Source organism: Artemia sp. Qi Xiang Cuo, chromosome 11 (assembly GCF_049724085.1).
Source record: "Artemia sp. Qi Xiang Cuo chromosome 11, ASM4972408v1, whole genome shotgun sequence".
In the NCBI taxonomy this organism is placed as follows: Eukaryota; Metazoa; Arthropoda; class Branchiopoda; order Anostraca; family Artemiidae; genus Artemia; species Artemia sp. Qi Xiang Cuo.
Genome location: NC_142804.1, coordinates 65458833 through 65480611, shown reverse-complemented (window position 1 = coordinate 65480611; position 21779 = coordinate 65458833). Strand labels below are relative to the sequence as shown.

Genomic DNA, 21779 nt, shown 5'->3' with positions numbered 1-21779 from the left:
AAATAACAAATTATCAAAAATTTAAGGAATAAATATCAGTGTATGTCAATTAAGCTGACAATCCACGGTCATTTGTTGTTTTTTTTTCTGTAAAGCACAAGTTATGTTCTGGTCTTCAGGGGGCATGGGGGTTTTCAGCCCTACTCATGTTAATTTTTGCTTGTTTTGAGTTTGACTCGGCTATTTATTATAACTTTTGTTCGTTTTGAGCTTCATTTACTGATTGATAGTCCCCTCCAAAGCATTTACTGCGTCCCTTTCTATAAGAACCTTATATACCCCCAGGGTATAACTTACAACCCCTGCCCTGAGAGCTGTAGGGGGAATGTCTTCCTCAAATACATAATTTCCGGACCCTTCAACTACGATGAACAAAATCGCTATTTTAAAATTTTGATTGGAGATGTTAAGGGAAATGATGAACGTGGAGGGGGGGGGAGCGCTGGTTGCTCTCAAATCAATTTGACTCTTAAAAAGGGTACAATAACTTCCACTTTCAAATCAAATGAGCTTCATCTGAAGTTCATATGACCATCCATTCCATAAAACCTTATATGCCCTCATGGTATAACTTACAACCCTAGCTCTAGGGTGCTGAGGGGCTGTGTTAACCCTAGGAGCATTATTATACATTCTTTGGACTATTATTAATAAAATCTCTATCTCATTATTCCAATCAGAGGCGTTTGATGAAAAGAGGGCTTGTCGAGCGAGGGGGGGCTAAATGCCCTCTATCACTTTGCCTCTTAATAAGGAACTAAAACTTCCAATTTTCAGCCAAATGAGCCTCTTCTAAAGTTAAACAACCACCCCTTCCATAAAAAAAAGCCTTAAATAGCCCCGCAGCATAACTTACAGCCCTAACCCCCAGGCTCTGTTGGTTTGTATCAACCCCAGAAGCCTTGTTATATGATCTTTGAACTATTTTGAGTAAAAAGACTGTCAAAATTTCTATTGGATGTATTTCGGGAAAACACGAGGCGTGGGGGGAAGGTGGCTGCCCTCTGATCACTGACTCTTAAAAAGGGCATTAGAAATTCTGATTTCCAATCCAATGAGTCCCCTCCGAAGTATGAACGACTACCCTTTCTATAAACACCTTATATGCCCTGAGGGCACAGCAGCTCTCAGGGCAGGGTTAGCCCGAGGGCTAAATCTGCCCTGAGAGCTGTGGGGGCGGGGGTGTTAGGCTCAAAGACATCATTTCCGGACCCTTCAACTACAATGAACGAAATTGCATTCTCCGAATTTTTATTAGATGTCTTTGGGGAAATGAAGAGCGTTGGGAGGGGGGAGGCTAGTTGCTTTCAAATTACTTTTGACTATTGAAAAAGGACACTATAACTTCCAATTTCAAATCAAATGAGCCCCATATGAATTTTATACGACCACCCATTCAATAAAAAACCTTATATGCCCGAAGGGAATGACTTATAACTTCATGGCACTAGGGGGTTGTGTCAACCCTAGAGGTACTGTTAAATGTTCTTTGGACTTTCTTGAGCAAAATCGCTGTCTCACGATTTCAATCAGATTCGTTTGGTGAAAAGAGGATGGTTCAGGGGACTTGCTACCCTCCATCACTTCTGACTTTTAAAAGGGAAGTAGAAATTACCGTTTTCAACCAAGTGAGCCTACTCTAAAGTTTATACAACCATCTCTTCCATAAAAACCTTAAATGTCCCCAAGGCATAACTTACAACCTTTGCCCCCAAGCTTTGAGGATTTGTATCAACCCCAAAAGCCTTATCATATGATATTTGGACTATTTTAATTAAAATGGCTATCTGAAAAATTCTATAAGATGCATTTCGGGACAGTACAACGTGTGTGTGGGGTAGGGGAGCTGCCCTCCAATCACTTTGGCTTTTAAAAAGGGTACTAGAGCTTCTGATTACCAATCCAATGAGCCCCCTCTGAAGTTTATATGACCATGTTTTCTATAAAACCTTACATGCCCCAGGGTATAACTTAAAACCCTTGCCCTGGGGGCTATGGGGGGTTTTCATCCTCAAAGACATAATTTCCGGACCTTTCAACTACGTTGAACACAATGGCTACCACGAAATTTTGATCGGAAGTATTTGGAGAACTGATGGGTGGGGGGGCATTTGCCCTCCTCTCACTTTCTACTATTAAAAAGTGCACTAGTCATCTGAATTTCCAATCGTATGAGCCCTTTTTGAAGTTTCCACAACAAAGCTGTCTATACAAAAAAGTCTTATATGCCCCAAAGGCATAACTTACAACCCTTGCCTTGATGGCAGTGGGGGGGGGAGTATCATCCTTAAAGACATAATTTCCGAACCTTTCGATTACGTTGAAAAAAACGGCTATATCAAAATTTTGATCGGAAGTGTTTGGGGAAATGATGGACATGAGGCGGGGGGCGGCATTTGCTCTCTGATCACTTTCGACTATTAAAAAGGGCATTAGCCTCTCAATTTCCAATCGAATGAGGTTTTTTTGAAGTTTCTACGACAGTGCTTTCTATATAAACCTTATCTGCCTCCAGGGCATACCTTGAACCCCTTGCACTGAGGGCTACGGGGGGTTGCCATCCTCAAAGACATAATTTCTGGACCTTTTAACTACGTTGAACAAAATGGCTATCACAAAATTTGGATCGAAAGTATTTGGCAAACTAATGGGGGGGGGGCATTTGCCCTCCTCTCACTTTCTACTATTAAAAAGGGCACTAGTCATCTCAATTTCCAACTGTATGAGCCCTTTTTGAAGTTTCTACAACAACGTTTTCTGTAAAAAAAAAACTTATGTGCCCCCAGGGCATAACTTAAAACCCTTGCATTGAGGACAGTGGCGAGGGAGGTGTCATTCTTAAAGACATAATTTCTGAACCTTTCGATTACGTTGAAAAAAAACGGCTATATCAAAATTTTGATCGGAAGTGTTTGGGGAAATGATGCACTGATGGCTGAAAGGGCATGGGTGTAGGCAGCATATTGTCTAGGGGGGCAGTCGATAGTGTGGTGGAGGGCCTTTTATCAACTGCTTTTCCAACCATCTACTTTTTCAACCATATCTGATATAAATTTGAAGGTCTAGGGGGGTGGGGGCAGCTGCTCCCTCCCTACGCCCATGTGAAAGGGGGTTGTCATTTTCCAAGATTATTTGAAAAAAACTTTTTGCACAAAATAAGTTTTTCAAAGAAAAGTAAAGAACTCCATTAAACGAAAAATGAGCAAAAATAAAATCAAATAATCTATCAAGTGTCAACCTACCGCACAGCAGCATCGATAAGTAAAAGAAACCCAATACGAACAGAAATTACAATAAATAACCAAGTCAAACTCAAAACGAGCAGAAATTAACATAAGTTGTGCTCAAAACACCTATGCCTTCCCAAGGCCAGGATATAATTTGCACTTTACTGAAAAAAATATAGATGTTTTTACTTTTATAACTTTAATAAATCAAATAATATTAACATTTTGATTACTAAATATCAGTATATATATATTAAACTGACAATGCGCATTCATTTGTATTTTTTTCAGTAAAGTGCAAATTATGTCCTGACCTTGGGAAGGCATAGGGGTTTTGAGCCCAACTTATGTTAATTTTTGCTCGTTTTGAGTTTGACTCGGTTATTTATTGTAATTTCTGTTCGTTTTGGGTTTCATTTATTTATCGATGCTGATTTGTGGTAGTTTCACGCTTGGTAGATTATTTGATTTTATTTTTGCTTATTTTTTGTTTAATGGAGTTCTTTACTTTTCTTTGAAAAACCTATTTTGTGGAAAAAGTTTTTTTAATTAATTTCTGTTCAATTTATATTGACATAGTCTTTTCAGAGAAAAAGAAAATAATACTTTAAATATTTTCGTTTTTTTAAGAATTTATAGTTTGGCCTGATAGTAGTGTTTGATTTAGTTTCATATATCCTCTAGTTGACCTGAAATTGATACTGAACTTGATACCATTCGCAAAAAAATCTGTTTACTTTCTTTAATAGCTTGGATACACTTACGCTATTTTGATTCGGTTAAATTTTAAGAGCAGAAGCAGCCCCGAAAGTTTGAACATAATACCCTCAATCGCTCTTGGGATACTGCTGAGATGGCTTATTGGGAATTAGCATTAACACAATGCATTTTTATTTAATCTTATGGCACCATTTAGTTTTTAAACATAAACTCAAATGGGAGGGTGGGCGTGGGAGGAGGATTAGTTTCCCTCCAATCACTTTCAACTATTGCAAAGGGCATCAGCACTTTCTATTTTCAATCGAATGAGCCCTTTTCGAAGTTCATACGATAAATTCTTCGATACAAAGTGCCCTGGTCTCAACAGCAACACCAACAAAAAAAATACATTATACCCACTTTGATCTTAACTATGAAAATGTCAAGCCTTCCAATCACTTTCGACTATTAAAAAGGGCACTAGGTCTTTCCATTTCCAATCGAATGAGCCCTTTTTGAGTTTCTACGACAACACTTCCTATAAACACCTTATATGCCCCCAGGGCATAAATTACAACCCTTAGCCTAAGGGCTGTGAGGGTGGTTGTCATCCTCTAAGACCTAATTTACAGAACTTTCAACTACGTTAAACAAGATGGCTATCTCAAAATTTTGATTGGATGTATCTTGGAAAATGGTGGGCGTGAGAGGGGCGTTAGTCTTTCTCCAATCACTTTCAACTACTAAAAAAGGCATTAGCCCTTTCAGTTTCCAATCAAATGAGCCCTTTTTAAGTTTCTACAACAACGCTTTGAATAAAAACCTTATATGCCCCCAGGGGATAACTTAAAACCCTCGCCCTGAGGGCTGGGCAGGGTTGTCATCCTCAAAGATCTAATTTCCAGAACTCTACTACGTTGAACAAAATGGCTATCTGAAAATTTTGACTGAATGTGTTTGGGGGAATGGTGGGCGTGAGGGGGGTTAGTTACACTCCAATCACTTTCAAATATTAAAAAGGGCACTAGCCCTCTCAATTTCCAATTGAATGAGCCCCTTTTGAAGCTTTTGCGAAAATTCTATCATTAAAAACCTTATAAGCCTCCAGGGCATAACTTACAACCTTTGCCCTGGGGACTCTGGGGGGTTTGTCATCCTTAAATACATAATTTCCAGAACTTTCAACTACGTTGAACAAAATGGCTATCTCTAAACTTGTTTGAGGAAATGGCGGGCGTGAGCGGGGGGGGGGGTTAATTACTCTCCCCTCACTTTCGACTATTAAAAAGGGCAATTTCAATTTCCAATAAAATCAGCCCCTTTTGAAATTTCTACAAAATTAAACCTTAAACCTTAAACCTATAAACCTTATATACCCCCAGGGCATAACTTACAACCCTTGCACTGAGGGCTCTGATGAATCCTAAAAGACCTAATTTCCAGAACTTTTGACTACGTTGAACAAAATGGATATCTCAAAATTTTGATTGGATGTGTTTGGGGAAATGGTGGGCGTGAGAGGGGGGTTAGTTGTCCTCCAATCACTTTCTACTATTAAAAAGGGTATAGCCCTTCAAATTTCCAACCGAATGAGCCTGTTTTGAAGTTTCTACGATAACGCCTTCTATAAAAACCTTATATGCCCCCAGGACATAACTTAAAACCCTTGCCCCGAGGGTTGTGGGGGAGTGTCCTCCTCAAAAACATATTTTCTATCTGGAAATCAACTACACTGAACAAAATGCCTATCTCAAATTTTGGATTGGATGTGTTTGGGGGAATGATTTGCGTGGGGGGGGGGGCTAGTTGCCCTCCAATCACTTTCGACTAACATAGTACATTGTGCCAACATTGTTCTTATATGCCCTCAGGGCATAACTAAAACCCTTGCCCCGAGGGTTGTGGGGGAGTATCCTCCTCAACAACATATTTTCTATTTGGAAATAAACGACGCTGAACAAAATGGCTATCTCAACATTTTTATTGAATATGTTTGGGGGATTGAAGGGCGTGGGGTGGGTGGGGGCTAGTTGCCCTCCAATCACATTCGACTATTAAAAAGGGCACTAGTCCTTTGAATTTGCAATCGAATGAGCTTTTTTTTAATTTTCTACGACAACACCTTCTTTAAAACCTTATATGACCCCAGGGCACAACTTAAAACCCTTGCCCTGAGGGCTGTGGGGGAGTGTCCTCCTCAAAATCATATTTTCTATGTGGAAATCAACTACGCTGAGCAAAATGGCTATCTCAAAATTTTTATTGGTTGTGTTTGGGGGAATAATGGGCGTGGGGTGGGTGGGGGCTAGCTGCTCTCCAATCAAATGCTTCCGGGCATAACTTAAAACCCTTTCCCTGAGGGTTGTGGGGGAGTGTCTTCCTCAAAAACATATTTTCTATCTGGAAATCAACTACGCTGAACAAAATGGCTATCTAAAAGCTTTGATTGGATGTGTTTTGGGGAATGATGGACGTGGGGGGGGGGGGCTAGTTGCCCTCCAGTCACTGTCGACTATTGAGAAGGGCACTAGAACTCTCAATTTTCAAACGAATGAGCCCCTTTCGAAGTTTCTACGACGACCACTTCCATATGAAGTGCCCAGCTCTAAAGGAAAAAAATAATCAAAAGTACATTGTGGCAACATCGTTCTTATATGCCCTCAGGGCATAACATAAAACCCTTGCCCCGAGGGTTGTGGGGGACTGTCCTCCTCAAAAACATTTTTTTTTCTGGAAATCAACTACGCTGAACAAAATGGCTAACCCAAAATTTTGATTTGATGTCTTGGGAGGAATGATGGGCGTGGGGGGAGGGGCGATCTGCACTCCAAACCCTTTCGACTATTAGAAAGGGCACTAGCCCTTTAGATTTCCCATTGAATGACCCTTTTTTAAAGTTTCTACGACAACGCCTTCTATAAAAAACCTTATATGCCCCCAAAACTTAAAAACCTTGCCTTGAGGGTAATGGGGGAGTTTCCTCCTCAAAAATATATTTTCTATCTGGAAATCAACTACGCTGAACAAATTGGCTCACAATTTTGATTCGATACGTTTGGAGGAATAATGGGCGTGGGGGGGGGGGACTAGTTGCCCTCCAATGACTTTCGACTATTAAAAGGGCACTAGCCCTTTGAATTTCCAATTGAATGAGCCTTTTTTGAAGTTTCTACGACAACGCCTTATATAAAAACCTTATATGCCCCCAGGGCATAACTTAAAACCCTTGCCCTGAGGATTGTGGGAGTGTTCTTCTCAAAAACATATTTTCTATCTGGAAATCAACTACGCTGAACAAAATGGCTATCTCAAATTTTTGATTGGATATGTTTGGGGGAATTATGGGTGTGGGGGGGGGCTAGTTGCCCTCCAATCACGTTTGACTATTAAAAAGTGTACAAGCCCTTCAAATGTCCAATCAATTGAGCCTGTTTTGAAGTTTCTACGACAATGGCTTCTATAAAAACCTTATATGCCCCCAGGGAATAACTTAAAACCTGTGCCCTGAGGGTTGTGGGGGAGTGTCCTCCTCAAAAACACATTTTCTATTTGGAAATCAACTAAGCTGAGCAAAATGGCTATCTCGAAATTTTGATTGGATGTGCTTGGGGGATTGATTGGCATGGCGGGGGGGGGCTAGTTGCCCTCCAATCACTTTCGACTATTAAAAAGGGCCAGAAAACTCTCAATTTCCAATCGAAGGAGCCACTTTGGAAGTCTCTATGACGACCCCTTTCATATGAATTAGCCTGATCTAAAGTAAAAAAATAATATATGGTACATTGTACCAACATTGTTCTTATATGCCCTCAGGGCATAACTTAAAACCCTTGCCCCAAGGGTTGTGGGGGAGTGTCCTCCTCAAAAACATATTTTCTATCTGGAAATCAATTACGCTGAACAAAATGGCTATGTCAAAATTTTGATTGGATGTGCTTGGGGGAATGGTGGGCGTGGTGGGGGGGGGGCTAGTTGCCCTCCAATCACTTTCGAACATTAAAAAGGGCACTAGCTACCTTGATTTCCAATCGAATGAGCCCTTTTCGAAGTTTCTACGACAACTCCTTCGATACGAAGTGCCTGTCGAAGAAAGAAAAAAAAACACATTGTTGCCACATCGTTCTTTACTTTGGCAGCGCTAGCGCGCTGCCTATGATATAATTTCCGGACCTTTTAACTACGCTTAACAAAAATAGATATCTCAAAATTTTGATTGGATGTGTTTGGGGAATTGTTGGGCGTGGGAGGGGGTTAGTTACCATCCGATCACTTTTGAATATTAAGAAGGGCACTAGCCCTTTCAATGTACAATCAAATGAGCCCTTTTCAAAGTTTCTATGACAATTCCTGCGATACGAAGTGCCCTGCTCTAAAGCCGAAAACCCCCCAAAAAAATTCGGAGAGGTTACTTGCCCTCTGATCACTTTTGACTTAAAAAGGGCACTAACCCTCTCAATTTCCAATTGAATGAGGCATTTTTGAAGTTTCTACGACAGCTTTCTATATAAACCTTGTTTTCCCCCAGGGCATAGCTCACAACTCTTGCCCAGAGGGCTGCAGGTGGGTCGTCATCCTCAAGAACATAATTTCTGGACCTTTTAACTACGCCGAACAAAACAGATCTCAAAATCTTGATTGGAGTGTTTGGGGAATAAGTGGGCGTGGGAGGAGGGTTAGTTCCCCTCCAATCACTTTCGACTATTACTAAGGTTACTGGCCCTTTCAATTTCCAATCGAGCCCTTTTTGAAGCTTCTACCACAATCCCTTCGATACGAAGTGCCCTGATCTAAATCCAAAAAACCGAAAAAAAAAGAAAATCCAGTTTTCAACCAAGTGAGCCTTCTCAAAAGATTATACAACCATCCCTTCCATAAAAACTTTAAATGTCCCCGAGGCATAACTTACAACCCTTGCCACCAAGCTCTTGGGATTTTTACCAGCCCCAAAAGCCTTGTAATATAATATTTGGACTATTTTAATTAAAATGACTATCTCAAAAATTCTATTAGATGCATTTCGGGAAAGTAAGACGTGTGTGTGGGGGGGGGGGGGGCTGCAATCCGATCACTTTGACTCTTAAAAAGGGTATTAGAGCTTCTGATTACAAATCCAATGAGCCCCCCTCCGATGTTTATATGACCATGATTTCTGTAAAAACCTTATATGCCCACAGGGCATAGCTTACAACACTTGCCTTGAGGGCAGTGGGGGGGGGGTTCTCATCTTTCAAAGACATAATTTCCGGATCTTTTGCCTACGTTGAACAAAATGGCTATATCAAAATTTTGATCGGAAGTGATTAAAGAAATAATAAGCGTGGGGGGGCATTTGCCCTCTAATCACTTCCTACTATTAAAAGGGACACTAGTCCTTCAATTTCCAATCGAGTGAGACCTTTTTGAAGTTTTTACGACAGCACTTTCTATATAAACCTTATTTGCCCCAAGGGCATAACTTACAACCCTTGCTCTGAGGGACTGTAGGGAGGTTGTCATCCTCAGACATGATTTTCGGGTCTTTCAACTACGCTGAACAAAAAAGACATCTCAAAATTTTATTGAATGTATTTGGAGAATTGGTGGACGTGGACGGGGGTTAGTTCCCCTCAAATCACTTTCGACTATTAAGAAGGGCACTAGCCCTTTCAATTTCCGATCAAATGAGCCCTTTTCGAAGTTTCTACGACAATTCTATCGACATGAAGTGCCCTGATCTAAAAAAAAATACATTGTACCCACATCGCTCTTTACTTAGGCAGCGCTATTGCGCTGCCTATCATAAACTTACACACACAAAAAAAAACTAAAAAAATTCATAAAAATTTGTTTATATCCATTTTTGTTACGTTTTTACGAGTCAAAAAACATTTCGGGGGGGAGTTCAAACCCCCCTAACCCTCCCCCCTTCCCTCTGGGTACGGCCTTGCTGCTGTGTGCAGAAGCTACAAAGACATCTTAGAAGAAAAGTAAGTTAAACAAGCAGAGCCTATTAATTAATATTTTACTCCACTTCCAAGATTAAATTTGTTCTTCATTCCATTCAAAAAATTAAATTATTTACGTAATGAAACAATCGCTTAAATTATTACGACATTATATTATAATTTTAATTCAATTCCTATTTTTGAATCATTAGTCAAAGAGAAATGAAAAAAATTAAACTGAAATTACGACAAAAAAAATACCTTTCTTCGTAAAACCACGTCTAACCTCTTGCCCCAAATTTTTCGTTTTTTTAAGCCAAATACTTTTCGGTGAGCCCAAGTTTTAAAAAAAAATAGTTTTAAAGAACATAAAACTCATGCGGATTTGTTTAAATTCTAGAATTTCTGACCAGGTACATGTGCAAAGACATATATCCCCTGCGCTTATGTCTAACCAAAACTAGTATCGCAGTTTCTATGTCAATTTTTCTGCAGTTTGAGTTGCGAAATAATTAGATTTGGCAACCAAACCACTCATTTAATAAAATATTTAATATAATTAATAAAATATTTTTAAATAAAATATAAATAGATTCTTACTCTCTGCCTTGAATGAGCTTGCTTTTTTCGTGCTTTGGAGTGAAATGGAGGCAACAGCTTTTGTCTGTGCTCCTCCACCAGCTACTGACGACAACGGTCTGAGTAGGTGAGTTTCTAAACATTGCGAAGATTCAACAACACCTTTGTTAACCAGCATACGACACTCAGAATTGGCACGGAAAATAGGAACCGTCTGGGTTTGCTAAAATGGTGTTTACTGATCAAGAACACACGAGTGCAACGGTTACGGAGGAAACACTTAATCACAAAAACGTATTTAAAAAAAATAGACATTTAACTTTCTGTAAGTTCATTTTGAGAATCAAGTCCATTGCTTTTTACTGTTCCTATTCCAAGTTGGGATAAATATTTATGAGATTCAGTAACTAAGTTACAAAACTTTATAAGAGCTTTTAGAATTTATAGCTAAATTAAATTTCCCTTCATCTTTTTTTTCTAAAAACATAATAGAACCCTACACTTTTGTAGATAGGACATTCTAGCTACAAACAATATACTATTTGGTCTTGAGATATTCCATAAGTTAAGATGGTACTCACAGGATGGTAAGACGGCCACTTTTGTTTATTATTTTGTAGTAAATTGAAGATTCGCAGAATTGATAAAGGACACTAGGGTATATAGGAGTGCTGTAATTGATGTTAAAAGTAAAAATAACCATCTAATAGTGCCCAGTTACTTTAAAGCTGAGATTTAAGGGGGGGGGGGTTGCTGCCCTCCAGGTAGGTAGGATATTCCTTGTGGTTCCCGGTATTTATGACTTTTTCCTTCTTTTGCTAAAAGCGGTTATCCTTCCGACTCCTCAATATAATAGTTATACATCCCTGAAACTAATTTTTCTCGCAATGCGAACGATTATGTAATATAAATTATGTATGTCATTAAGGCCCAAGCCCCAATTCGAACAATACTTAAATAAGAAACAGTTCATTTTCAATATGTATTTTTCTTCTCTATATAGAATATAGACATATTTAGATCTCAAAGCGATGGAGTAGACAAGGTTTGATTCCATGTCAGAAAAATGAATTTTGAAATATAAAGTTATGAAGTAAACTGTAAATACTTGATCCATTTCTCCAAATACAGAGCCGCGTTTTCAGGCTCAGTGGGTTCGAACACGGGTTGTTCTCGTTTAGTTTCAAGTTTCTAGTTTTTCGTCTAGTTTCAGCGGGTCCGAAGTTTCAACCCCATGTTTGATTTAGTGATCTAGTGCATCAAACACGGGGTTGAAACTTCGAACCCGCTGAAACTAGACGAAAAAAGACGAAAAGCTAGAAACTTGAAACTAGACGAGAACAACCCGTGTTAGAACCCGCTGAGCCGTGAACAACCCGTCTTCGAACACGGGTTGTTCTCGTCTAGTGTATCAAGCGTTGTGCATCAGTGCATCGAAGTGCATCAAACACAGGGTTGAAACTTCTAACCCGCTGAAACTAGAGGAAAAAAGACGAAAAACTAGAAACTTGAAACTAGACGAGAACAACCCGTGTTAGAACCCGCTGAGCCGTGAACAACCCGTCTTAGCTCAAAATCCTTTAGTGGGTCTTCAATTTCAAAACTAGATGTTTCGTAATCCATCAAACCTCCATGACTTGATTTAACACAAATATTTACCGTTCTTCTTTCTTTTTGTTTAGAAATTCAGCGAAACCATTGAATAGAAAAATTAAATCAGAGGCTGTGAATTGAATACAAAACCAACTTTATTTTCATTTCAAACCCCCCCCCCCCCAATCTCTAAGAATCTATTGTATATCCTACTGGGATCCACTGGAATTCCAAATACTGGAATTGCGAACTACTGGAATAGCAATTATCAACAAATCTTCTTATTTTTAGTTCACTTTTTAGTCCCTCAGAATTGTGCAAATAAACACCTCAATTTTCAGTCTTGTGAGCATTGTGCTATGTGCTTTAAGTTTGTTCAATCCCATTGCGTAATTATAGTGTCAAAGGCAATAGCATAATACAGTAAGTGAAAGCAGGTATCCTTGAGCGAAACTGGCGATTTAAAAGTTTGAGCGGCGCGGAATACAATTTCTTGTCATTTAGATTATCTTTTTTTATCCCCATGCATTTGATGCTCAATAGCGTGATAGAGGTCTTCTTTCTACAGGTAGCACCAGTAGCACCAGTTGTCATTCTCCAGCGCCAAATTCGAGTAGCAAATTAATAAGACAACCCGATAGTTTCTCTCTTTTTATTATTTATACCAGTTCCTTCACTTTCCATCCCTTTTTGCTTTTTATTTACTTTGTGAATTTTACTGGTTTCATGTGTTTTTAATATTTTTGACACGTTATGACTTTCTCTCTCTTTTCCCTTTCTTATTTTTGACCATTCTTATTGCATGACGCTTTAATATAACATTCCACGAATGATTATTCGTTTGATTTTGTTATGTGTTAATGCACTGTTTAGCCAGTTTTACATGGTTTCTTGTTTTTAAACCATTTTATGTTTTTGATGCCAAATTAAATACTCTTTTTATAATTTACCTACGTCTTATTTGTTTTTTTTTTCTTTTTGAATCCGAAATGCAAATTTGACCACCTTGGGCCCGTGAAAGACATTGAAAAAAAAGTGTTTTATTTTATCCTAAGAGGGTATAAATCCCAAGAACATAAAAGTTTGATTTTTAGTCAGCATTTGGTTTTCGGACCGGCACTAATTAGATAAAACCAAGGGCAGGTAGCCTGAATAATTTTTAGTTAATCAAAATTTCATTCTCACCTTGGGTTTGGTGCTAATTATTTTTATGCCATTTAATACCTACATTTATGTAAATATATCAAACTAAAGAAAATGCTACCAAAAATGTAGCCAGCCAGCTAGCCAGTCTAGCCAAGTTTCAATTATCTATGTAACTAAAAGAAACTTACTGCAGATGCAGAATAAGATACAGTAGGTACTGCTGAAAATCTTCCAAGGCGCCCACTGCAGAGAGTCAAGTCCCGTTTCTTAAGAATAGCTCCTTTTTCAGAAATGGTATAATTGGTTGGACAGCGACCAGCAACGTCAGTCTGAAATTTAAAAGAGGCGTAAAGAAATATTTCAGCATTAAGCAGTTTCTCCTCTGAATGCTAAACCTTAAGATTTTTCAGAAATGGTATAACTGATTGGACAGCAACCAGCAACGTCACTCTAAAATTCAAAATAGGCGTAAATATACATTTTCAGTATCAAGCAATTTCTTCCCTCGATGGTGAGTTTTAGAGAATTCATAGAAAAGAACAAAAAATTGAGTTTTAAATATTAAATTCTAGTTTTAGGCAATAGTAGGCTAGCAGGATGGCTTCAAGTGTCCCACTTTGATAAGAACAAAAAAAAAAATTATTTTTTATGCACTACTAATATTGTACTACCTTGGTCACGGAGGCGTGCTTATTTGTTTGTTTGTTGTTATTTTTTCCCAGGGGTGAAAGTAACGAGCCAGTTATCCTAGTATATCGATTGAGCGTTCTTACTAACGTAAGTTAATTTCAAATCATACAAAGGTGAAATTAACCAACCTCAAATTTCCCAAAAAAGAAACAGGGAGGGGGAGCTTAAATCTTCCAAAGCTAACAGTTCATTATATCACAGTTCATTATTTCAACTCCTCAGTACATAAACAACAATAGAATTTAGTAAAAAAAAAGACCCTATGAAGACTTAGTGTCAGCATATAACCATCATTCACCACTTATGTTCTGTTCCATTTCCGTACCAACAAGACACTATGTCCACAGAAACAGGGGCGTAATTTGCTATGGGGCAGGGGGGGGGCAACTGCCACCCTCAGACTTTAGTTTGTTCTCCCCCACCCCTCAGACCCCAATTTGCCCTCCCCCCAGCTGCAATTTAGTTTCTTCCAAATTCTTGTCAAAACTAAGATAAATCTGTATAAAACAAGCATCAACAGAAACAGATCAGTTTTTTTAGTTAATGTTATCTTTATAGTACTATAAAGTACCTTTATAGTACTAAATAGTACCATTAAGATAACAAATGGCTTATTGTTTAATTTTTACTGTCATTTTCACTTGATTTGGGGAAAACTGGCTTCAACTTTGCCCCCCCCCCCCGGATTTTGATGAAATTACGCCACTGCATAGAAAATGTGTTGTATGATGCTAGTCGTTCCATTTACTTATATTTATTATAAACAAAAACTTAAACACATCCGCATTCCCTCCGAATGCCGGGGCACTGTAAAGTCTTCTGGATTTAAAATGTAGTATCAGATGGCCTAGCTGTCAACATTTGTTGCTGCATAAATTCAATGTATTTTATGAGAAAATTAAGGTAATTTCCAGGAACTTATTTATAACCGGTAGTAAGCATTTCTGCGTATACTTCCGTGAAGTGTTATAGAAAATATATTCAAACACGTGGAAAAGAATGATATATATTTGCGTGTTTAGCCCTTAATAAGGAGAGTCTAAGTAATGTATTGAACGAGATAAGTGTCTGCTTCTGGTTATGGTTTGATATAAATAGACCTTTTATATATACATCTATGGACTTAAATATCTTGGTCTGCAAAATGGTATAGAGTTTGTAAGCACCATTGGATGAACTCGTCAACTATTAAAAAACGAAAGTAAAGCCTACAGTATAATATGGGGGAGAGATAATGAAATAAATCGACAAAATACAAAAATAATTACTTTCACCTCAGAGGGGCTTAAAAACCATAACTAGAACATCATGTACCAAGCCATCACTAGCATAACCCTCAACACAACTCCTTCCTTAAAACTAATCAATTAATAATAAAATGAAAAAAAGATAGCAATAACACTCATAATTAATCACCATTTTAACCAATTTTATATCTTATTAATTTAATCACTGAAATCATGTTTAGAAAACAGTTCATTTTTCAACAGCCTTTTACATTCACTTAGCGTACATCACAAAATTTGTCAGTATCAGATTAGTGATTGATTCCCCATTTGCTTGTGAATTTTGGAATTGAAGCTACAAAACTGTGTGCGGGAAATATAGCATAAATAAATAACTTAAGAATAGAAAGTTAAAAGTAATGTCTTTAATCAAGAATTTTAAAAACTAAGCCCCAATAAAGGAATAGCTTTTCCAGTATATGTTAATTCAACATGGTTCACACTGGACATGCAAGGGATTATAAAAAATATTTTTTTTGACCATGGGATTTTCCCTGAACATTTAAATATAGTTTAATTATATCATTGATTACAGAGCCCAACATCTAGATTTAGCTGAACTGCACTGATCCATTGGTACTGTTACTAAACATGATAACAGAGCTATGTGACACATTAACAACAATATTTCATAATATAACACATAGTGAAGTCTTTGAGACATTTAGTCTACAAGTTATGTTTCAATTAAATTACTTTTAAAACGAATAATCTATTGTTCCATTCCCAACACTGCTTTCTTTTAGTAAAGCATAACTTTCATAATATTATGGTCATCAAAAACAAAGAGATAAGGAGAGACTGAATATTCTCACTCATTAAATGAGAATATTAAAAGCAGAGATTTAAGTGAATTTAAAAGGCTGTTGAAAAATGGATTGTTTTCTAAATATGATATTAATGATTAATTTAATAGGGAACATCCTTGATAGACTAAAATGGTATTAAATCATTCAAATCAGTATTTTATTTTGATTGGTGTGTGTTAAGGAAAAAGTTGAATGTTAAGGTAGTGGTAGCAGGGTGAGGAGGAGGCTCATTGTCACAAGGGCGCCAATGAGCAAAATCTTGAGGGGGGGGGATATGACAAAGTGCCAAAAATTGACAAATTAATCCTAAAAAAAGAGTAACAAAAGAAAAAATAAAACAAGAGGACGCAAGGAAAAATCTTGGGGAAGCCCAGGGTCCCTCCCCCTGGCCCCCCTGTATCCGCCAGTGTCTCTGTCTTTAGTCAAAACACTCATACTTGACGTCTTAGATAGTTCAAAACAAGAAGTAAGGGAGCGTGATGAGAATGGAAAAATACAGTAAATATTAGTGAAACAAAATAAAAAAAAAACACAACAGAAAAATACAGTCAATGTGAAAACTGGATAAGACAGTGGTGATAAAGACATATATCATATTTGAGTTTCTTATATTAGCATCTTGATTTGACAAAATATATAGATCTTGTTGAAATTGAAAATAAGAAATCTCTTAATAAAATTAGACGATTCTAATAACAAAAGAAAAAAAAGAAAAAAACTATTTCCTTTACTGATAGTACAAAACAAACTTATTTGAGTAAGGATGGTATCTTACTACTACTACTACTAGCAACTCACTGCAGCAGCAAACCACCTGAGGTCAACACAGTTACACATGGTTCTCCTCCATCCAATTCCACTACAGTTTCTATTATAAGGAAAATCATTGAACACAAACATGGTATACAAAACAGCTTAGGATTGGCCAAGTGACTAAATTTAACCAAATTGAAATCCTTTAAAGAATTTAGATACAAATACAAAATGATATAAAAATATAGAATACACTGGTATAGCCTATATATATATATATATATATATATATATATATATATATATATATATATATATATATATATATATATATATATATATATATATATATATATATATATATATATATATATATAAATATATATGTTTTTGCTCTCAATTTCTTCAAAATAAACAACGTTTTGAAGCTGTATAGGAAATGGAAAGAAATAAAATACAGAAACAGAAGAGAAATAATAACAAAATAACTGCAAAATTAAAAAGTTTATACAGAAAAAATTTATAACTACCTCAATAGTAGAGTCAGCAAATTTGAGACTGTCTGGTGTATGTTGGAAAAGAGAAAGGATTGCCTTCTTGATGTTAAGAGCCCAAGAGGGCTCTTTATCATTTGGACAAACTTTTTCAATTGTTCCATCTCTAAATGAGAATAGTAGAGGGTGTTTTTCTAGTGGCCCTGCATCAACCTGAAAAGTAGAAATACATTGTAACAAATGTTTGTGGGTGAATAGCATACAATGAAATATAGGCTATTATAGACAGAACATATTAAACTTGTCAAACCAAAAAACGAAGTCTTTAGACTCATAGTTGGGAGGGAATATGTGTATAAAGAAGCATGATATATTCAGCAAATCATTAGAATATGTTATTCAACTTTTCTAAAATTAGATCCCAAAGACTCCTGCCCTGGAATCCATGCTACTATTAGTCTTACAGCATATAATGTTTCACTGCAAGACTTTCAGAATGTCATTTAGGCTTATGTCTTTTATTCTTACAGTTCATATTTATTTTGGAAAAACATAGTATATACTAAGAGGTTTTATTAATTTTTAGGTTTTATTAAGATTAAGAGGTTTTAGATTAATAGAGGTTTTAATAGGCTATTAAGATAGGTCTTAGGATTAAGAGGTTTTAGTTTAAGATTAAAAGGGTAAGATGAAAATTAGATTAAGAAGTTTTACAGTTGTTAGTGGTGAACCTGTGGAGAGTTGACACCATCTCTCCCTCTTGGCTTTGGCAGTTTAATTTTGGCTGGTTTTATATAAATTTGGAAAAAAATATTGACTGCCAAGGGAGTACCCCCTCTACCAAGCTTCAATTTTACTTGAATCTATACAAATATGTTAGGGGGGAAAGTTCTCTTTGCAATATATTTCCAGGATTATTATAGTAGGCTAATACAATCATTACAACCCATGCAAAACTGCTACAAATACCTTACAAGTCCTTGGTGGAGCTAATGAATGACCAGTCAAGATATGAAAAGTAGAGTAAAATTCTACTTTAGCTACTTTTGGCTATCTTGGAAAAGGGCTAGGTTAGGAAAATGAAACTTTCAGGGATGGGTCTGCAGCCAAAAGAATGTCCCAGGAAGGTATTTTGAAGTACCTACCTCCACTTCTCTCTCTCTAGGGGGTCCTGAAATTTGCCCACATGACAGGTCTACACCTATTGAAATTTTGACAAAATAACAGTTCACCTTAATTTTCAGTTATCAATTTCTTTTTCTCTGGCTTTAGTTCTAAAAATGCAATACCTGTTATTTGAGTAGAATTTTGAGCTATATCAATGTTTTTTTTTTTCAAATTTAGGAAATGTATTTGCGTATCTTTAAAACCTTATAAATTAGGATTAAGCAAAGTTGTGAAGCTGAAAAAAAATTTTGTTGTACTTCATTAAAGCAGAAGATCTATTATGCAAGGTTTCACTTTTATAACACACAGATTTTTAAAGTTCAGCAAAGGTCAGGATCCTCTAGAGGGAGAGGAAGTGGAGTTAGGTACTTCAAAATACCTTCCCCGGACATACTTTAGCCTGTAGACCCATCCCTGAAAGTTTCATTTTTCCTAACCTAGACCCTTTCCAAGATAGCCAAAAGTAGCTAAAGTAGAATTTTACCAAAAGTAAAAGCTCCAAAAGCTTTTAGAACTTTTATTCTTAGTATTTCATGCTGTGCATCTTATTTCTCACAACACTTTTCATTCAGACAAAATCAAACGTTTTCAAATTCAAACCAATTGTAAAGGTGAACTTTGTCTATTTTATGTATTGTGTGCTTCTAAAATGCCAGGCTAAGTTTTGAAATCACCAAAATTACCATTTCTAGGGAGTAACCTACTGTATCAGAAGCAACGCTATAGCGTTGCCTACTGTAAAGGCCATACGGCTCCAATGTTTTATTATTTGTTTATTATTTTTTTTCCCCAGAGGCACTTCATATGGAAGGGGTCGTCGTAGAAACTTCAAAGGGAGCTCATTCGATTGGAAATCGAGAGTTCTAGTGCCCCTTTTAATAGTCGAAAGCGATTGGAGGGCAACAAGCCCCCCCCCACGCCCATCATTATCCCAAACATATCCAATCAAAATTGTGAGATAGCCATTTTGTTCAGCGTAGTCAATTTTCCAAATAGAAAATATATTTTTGAGAAGGACACTCCCCCACAACCCTCAGGGCAAGCGTTTTAATTTATGCCCGGGGGCATATATGGTTTTTATAGAAGGCGTTGTTGTAGAAACTTCAAAACTGGCCCTTTCGATTGGAAATTCAAAGGGCTAGTGCCCTTTTTAATAGTCAAAAGTGATTAGAGGGCAACTAGCCCCCCCCCCCCCACGCCCATCATTCCCCAAACACATCCAATCAAAATTTTGAGAAGGCCATTTTTTCAGCGTAGTTGATTTCCAGTCTTGAGGATGACTCTCCCCCAAAGCCCTCAAGGCAAGGGTTGTAAGTTATGCCCTGGGAGGATATAAGGTTTTATATAGAAGGTGGTTTCGTAGAAACCACAAAACTAAGTAGGTCATTTTGAAATTCGTAAAGCTATTTCCCTTTTTGATGGTCAAAATGGAATTGGAGAGCACTAGCCCCCCCCCCACACCCAGCATGCCCCCCAACACAGCAAATCAAATTTTGAGATAGCCATTTTGTTCAGCGTAGTTGATTTCCTGTAGAAAATATGTTTTTGAGGAGGACACCCCCCAAACCTCAGGGCAAGGGTTCAAATTATACCCTGGGGGTATATAAGGTTATTATAGAAGGCGTTGTCGTAGAAACTTCAAAAAGACTCAGTAACTAGGTAACTTTTTAATAGTCAAAAGAGATTGGAGGGCACCTACTTCCCCCCCCCCACACCCTTTTTTCCTCAAACCCACCCGATAAGAACGTTCAGATAGCTATCTTTTTAAATAGTTCAAAGACCATATAACGGAAACTCGGGGGTCAACAAAGCCCCCCAGGGCCCGAAGGCAGGTGTTGTAAGTTATGCCCTGGGGGAATATATGGTTCTTATTGAAGGGATGCTGGTAAAAAAATTCAGAGATGGCTCATCTAATTGGAAATTGAAAGTTCTAGTTCAGTTTTTTAGAGTCAAAAGAGATTGGAGAGCAACTAGCCCCCCACGCCCCCTTTTCCCCAAATGCATCCAATAAAAATTTTGAGATAGCCATTAAGTTAAAAATTACTCAAAAGTCAGATAACAGGAACTCAGGTGTCGTCACAACCCCCCAGGGCCCTGGGGTAGGCATTGTAAGTTATGCCCTGGGACATATATAGTTCGTATGAGAGGGATGCTCGTATAAACTTCAGAGAGGGCTCATTTGATTGGATATTAAAAGTTCGAGCTCACTTTTTAATAGTCAAAAGAGATCCGAGGGCAGCTAGTCCTTCCCCCCCCCCCCACGCCTTCTTTTTCAAAACTTAATCTGATGAAAATTTTGAGATAACCATTTTGTTAAAATAGTTCAAAGTTCGGATAGGAAAAAATCCGGTGTCAATAGAACCCCCCAGGGTACAGGGGAAGGCGTTCTAAGTTATGCCTTAAGGGCATGTATGGTTCTTATGAAAGGAATGATTGTATAAACTTCATACAAGGCTCATTTGATTGGAAATTGAAAGTTCTAGTTCACTTTTTAAGAGTCAAGAGAGTTAAACTAGCCCCCCCCCCCCACACTCTTTTTCCCCAAACCCGTCCGCTACAAATTTTGAGATAGCCAGTGTTTTGGAAATTATTCAAAAATTAGATAGCAAAAATGCCCCCCAGAGCCTGGGGGATAGGCATTGTAAGTGTTGTCCTGGGGGCATATATGGTTCTTATGAAAGGGATGCTCGTATAAACTTCAGAGGGGGTTCATTTGATTGGAAATTAAAAGTTCTAGTTCAATTTTTAAGAGTCAAAAGATATCCTAGGGCAACTAGCCCCCCCCCCCCACACACCCTTTTTTCCCACAGCAACCCAATACAATTCTTACAACAGCCGGTTTCTTAAAAATAGTTATAAGGTCTGATAAGAAAAATTCATGTACCAGCGGAACCCACAAAGGCCTGGAGTAAAGCGTTTTCCCTAATGCTCTTGGGGCATATATAGTTCTTATGGAAGGGATTCTTGTATAAACTTCAAAGAGGGTTCATTTGATTGGAAATTGAAAGTTCTTGTTCACTTTTTAAGAGTCAAAAGAGATCGGAGGGTAACTAGCCCCCCCACCCCTCCTCCACGCCCTACAAGCATCAGATAAAAATTTTAGAGATAGACATTTTGTTAAAAATAGTTCAAAGTTCTGATAACAGAAAACTCCGGTGTCGACACAGCCCCCAGGGCCCGGAGGTAGGCGTTGTAAGTTATGCCCTGGGGGCATATATGGTTGTTATGGAAGGGATGCGTATAAAATTCCTAGAGGGCTCATTTGATTGGAAATTGAAAGTTGTAAGTCACTTTTTAACAGTCAAAAGTGATTGGAGGGCAGCTAGCCTCCAACATATTCCCATTTTTTTTTTCCCAGAGGCACTTCATATAGAAGAGGTTGTCATAAAAACTTCAAAGGGGCTTCGTTCGA

General features: G+C 37.7%; 1 protein-coding gene across 1 annotated transcript in view; it reads right to left on the bottom strand.

Annotated features, from left to right (window-relative positions):
- The window catches only part of LOC148947250 (vitellogenin-like), a 35695-nt gene that overhangs the window by 3097 nt on the left and 10819 nt on the right, over nt 1-21779 (bottom strand). Inside the window, exons 2-4 of the mRNA XM_089096546.1 lie at nt 17237-17413; nt 13357-13497; nt 10451-10652 (exon numbers count right to left, since the gene is read on the bottom strand). Coding sequence (XP_088952672.1) covers nt 10451-10652; nt 13357-13497; nt 17237-17413 — 520 coding nt within the window. The remainder of the gene's footprint in view (nt 1-10450; nt 10653-13356; nt 13498-17236; nt 17414-21779) is intronic.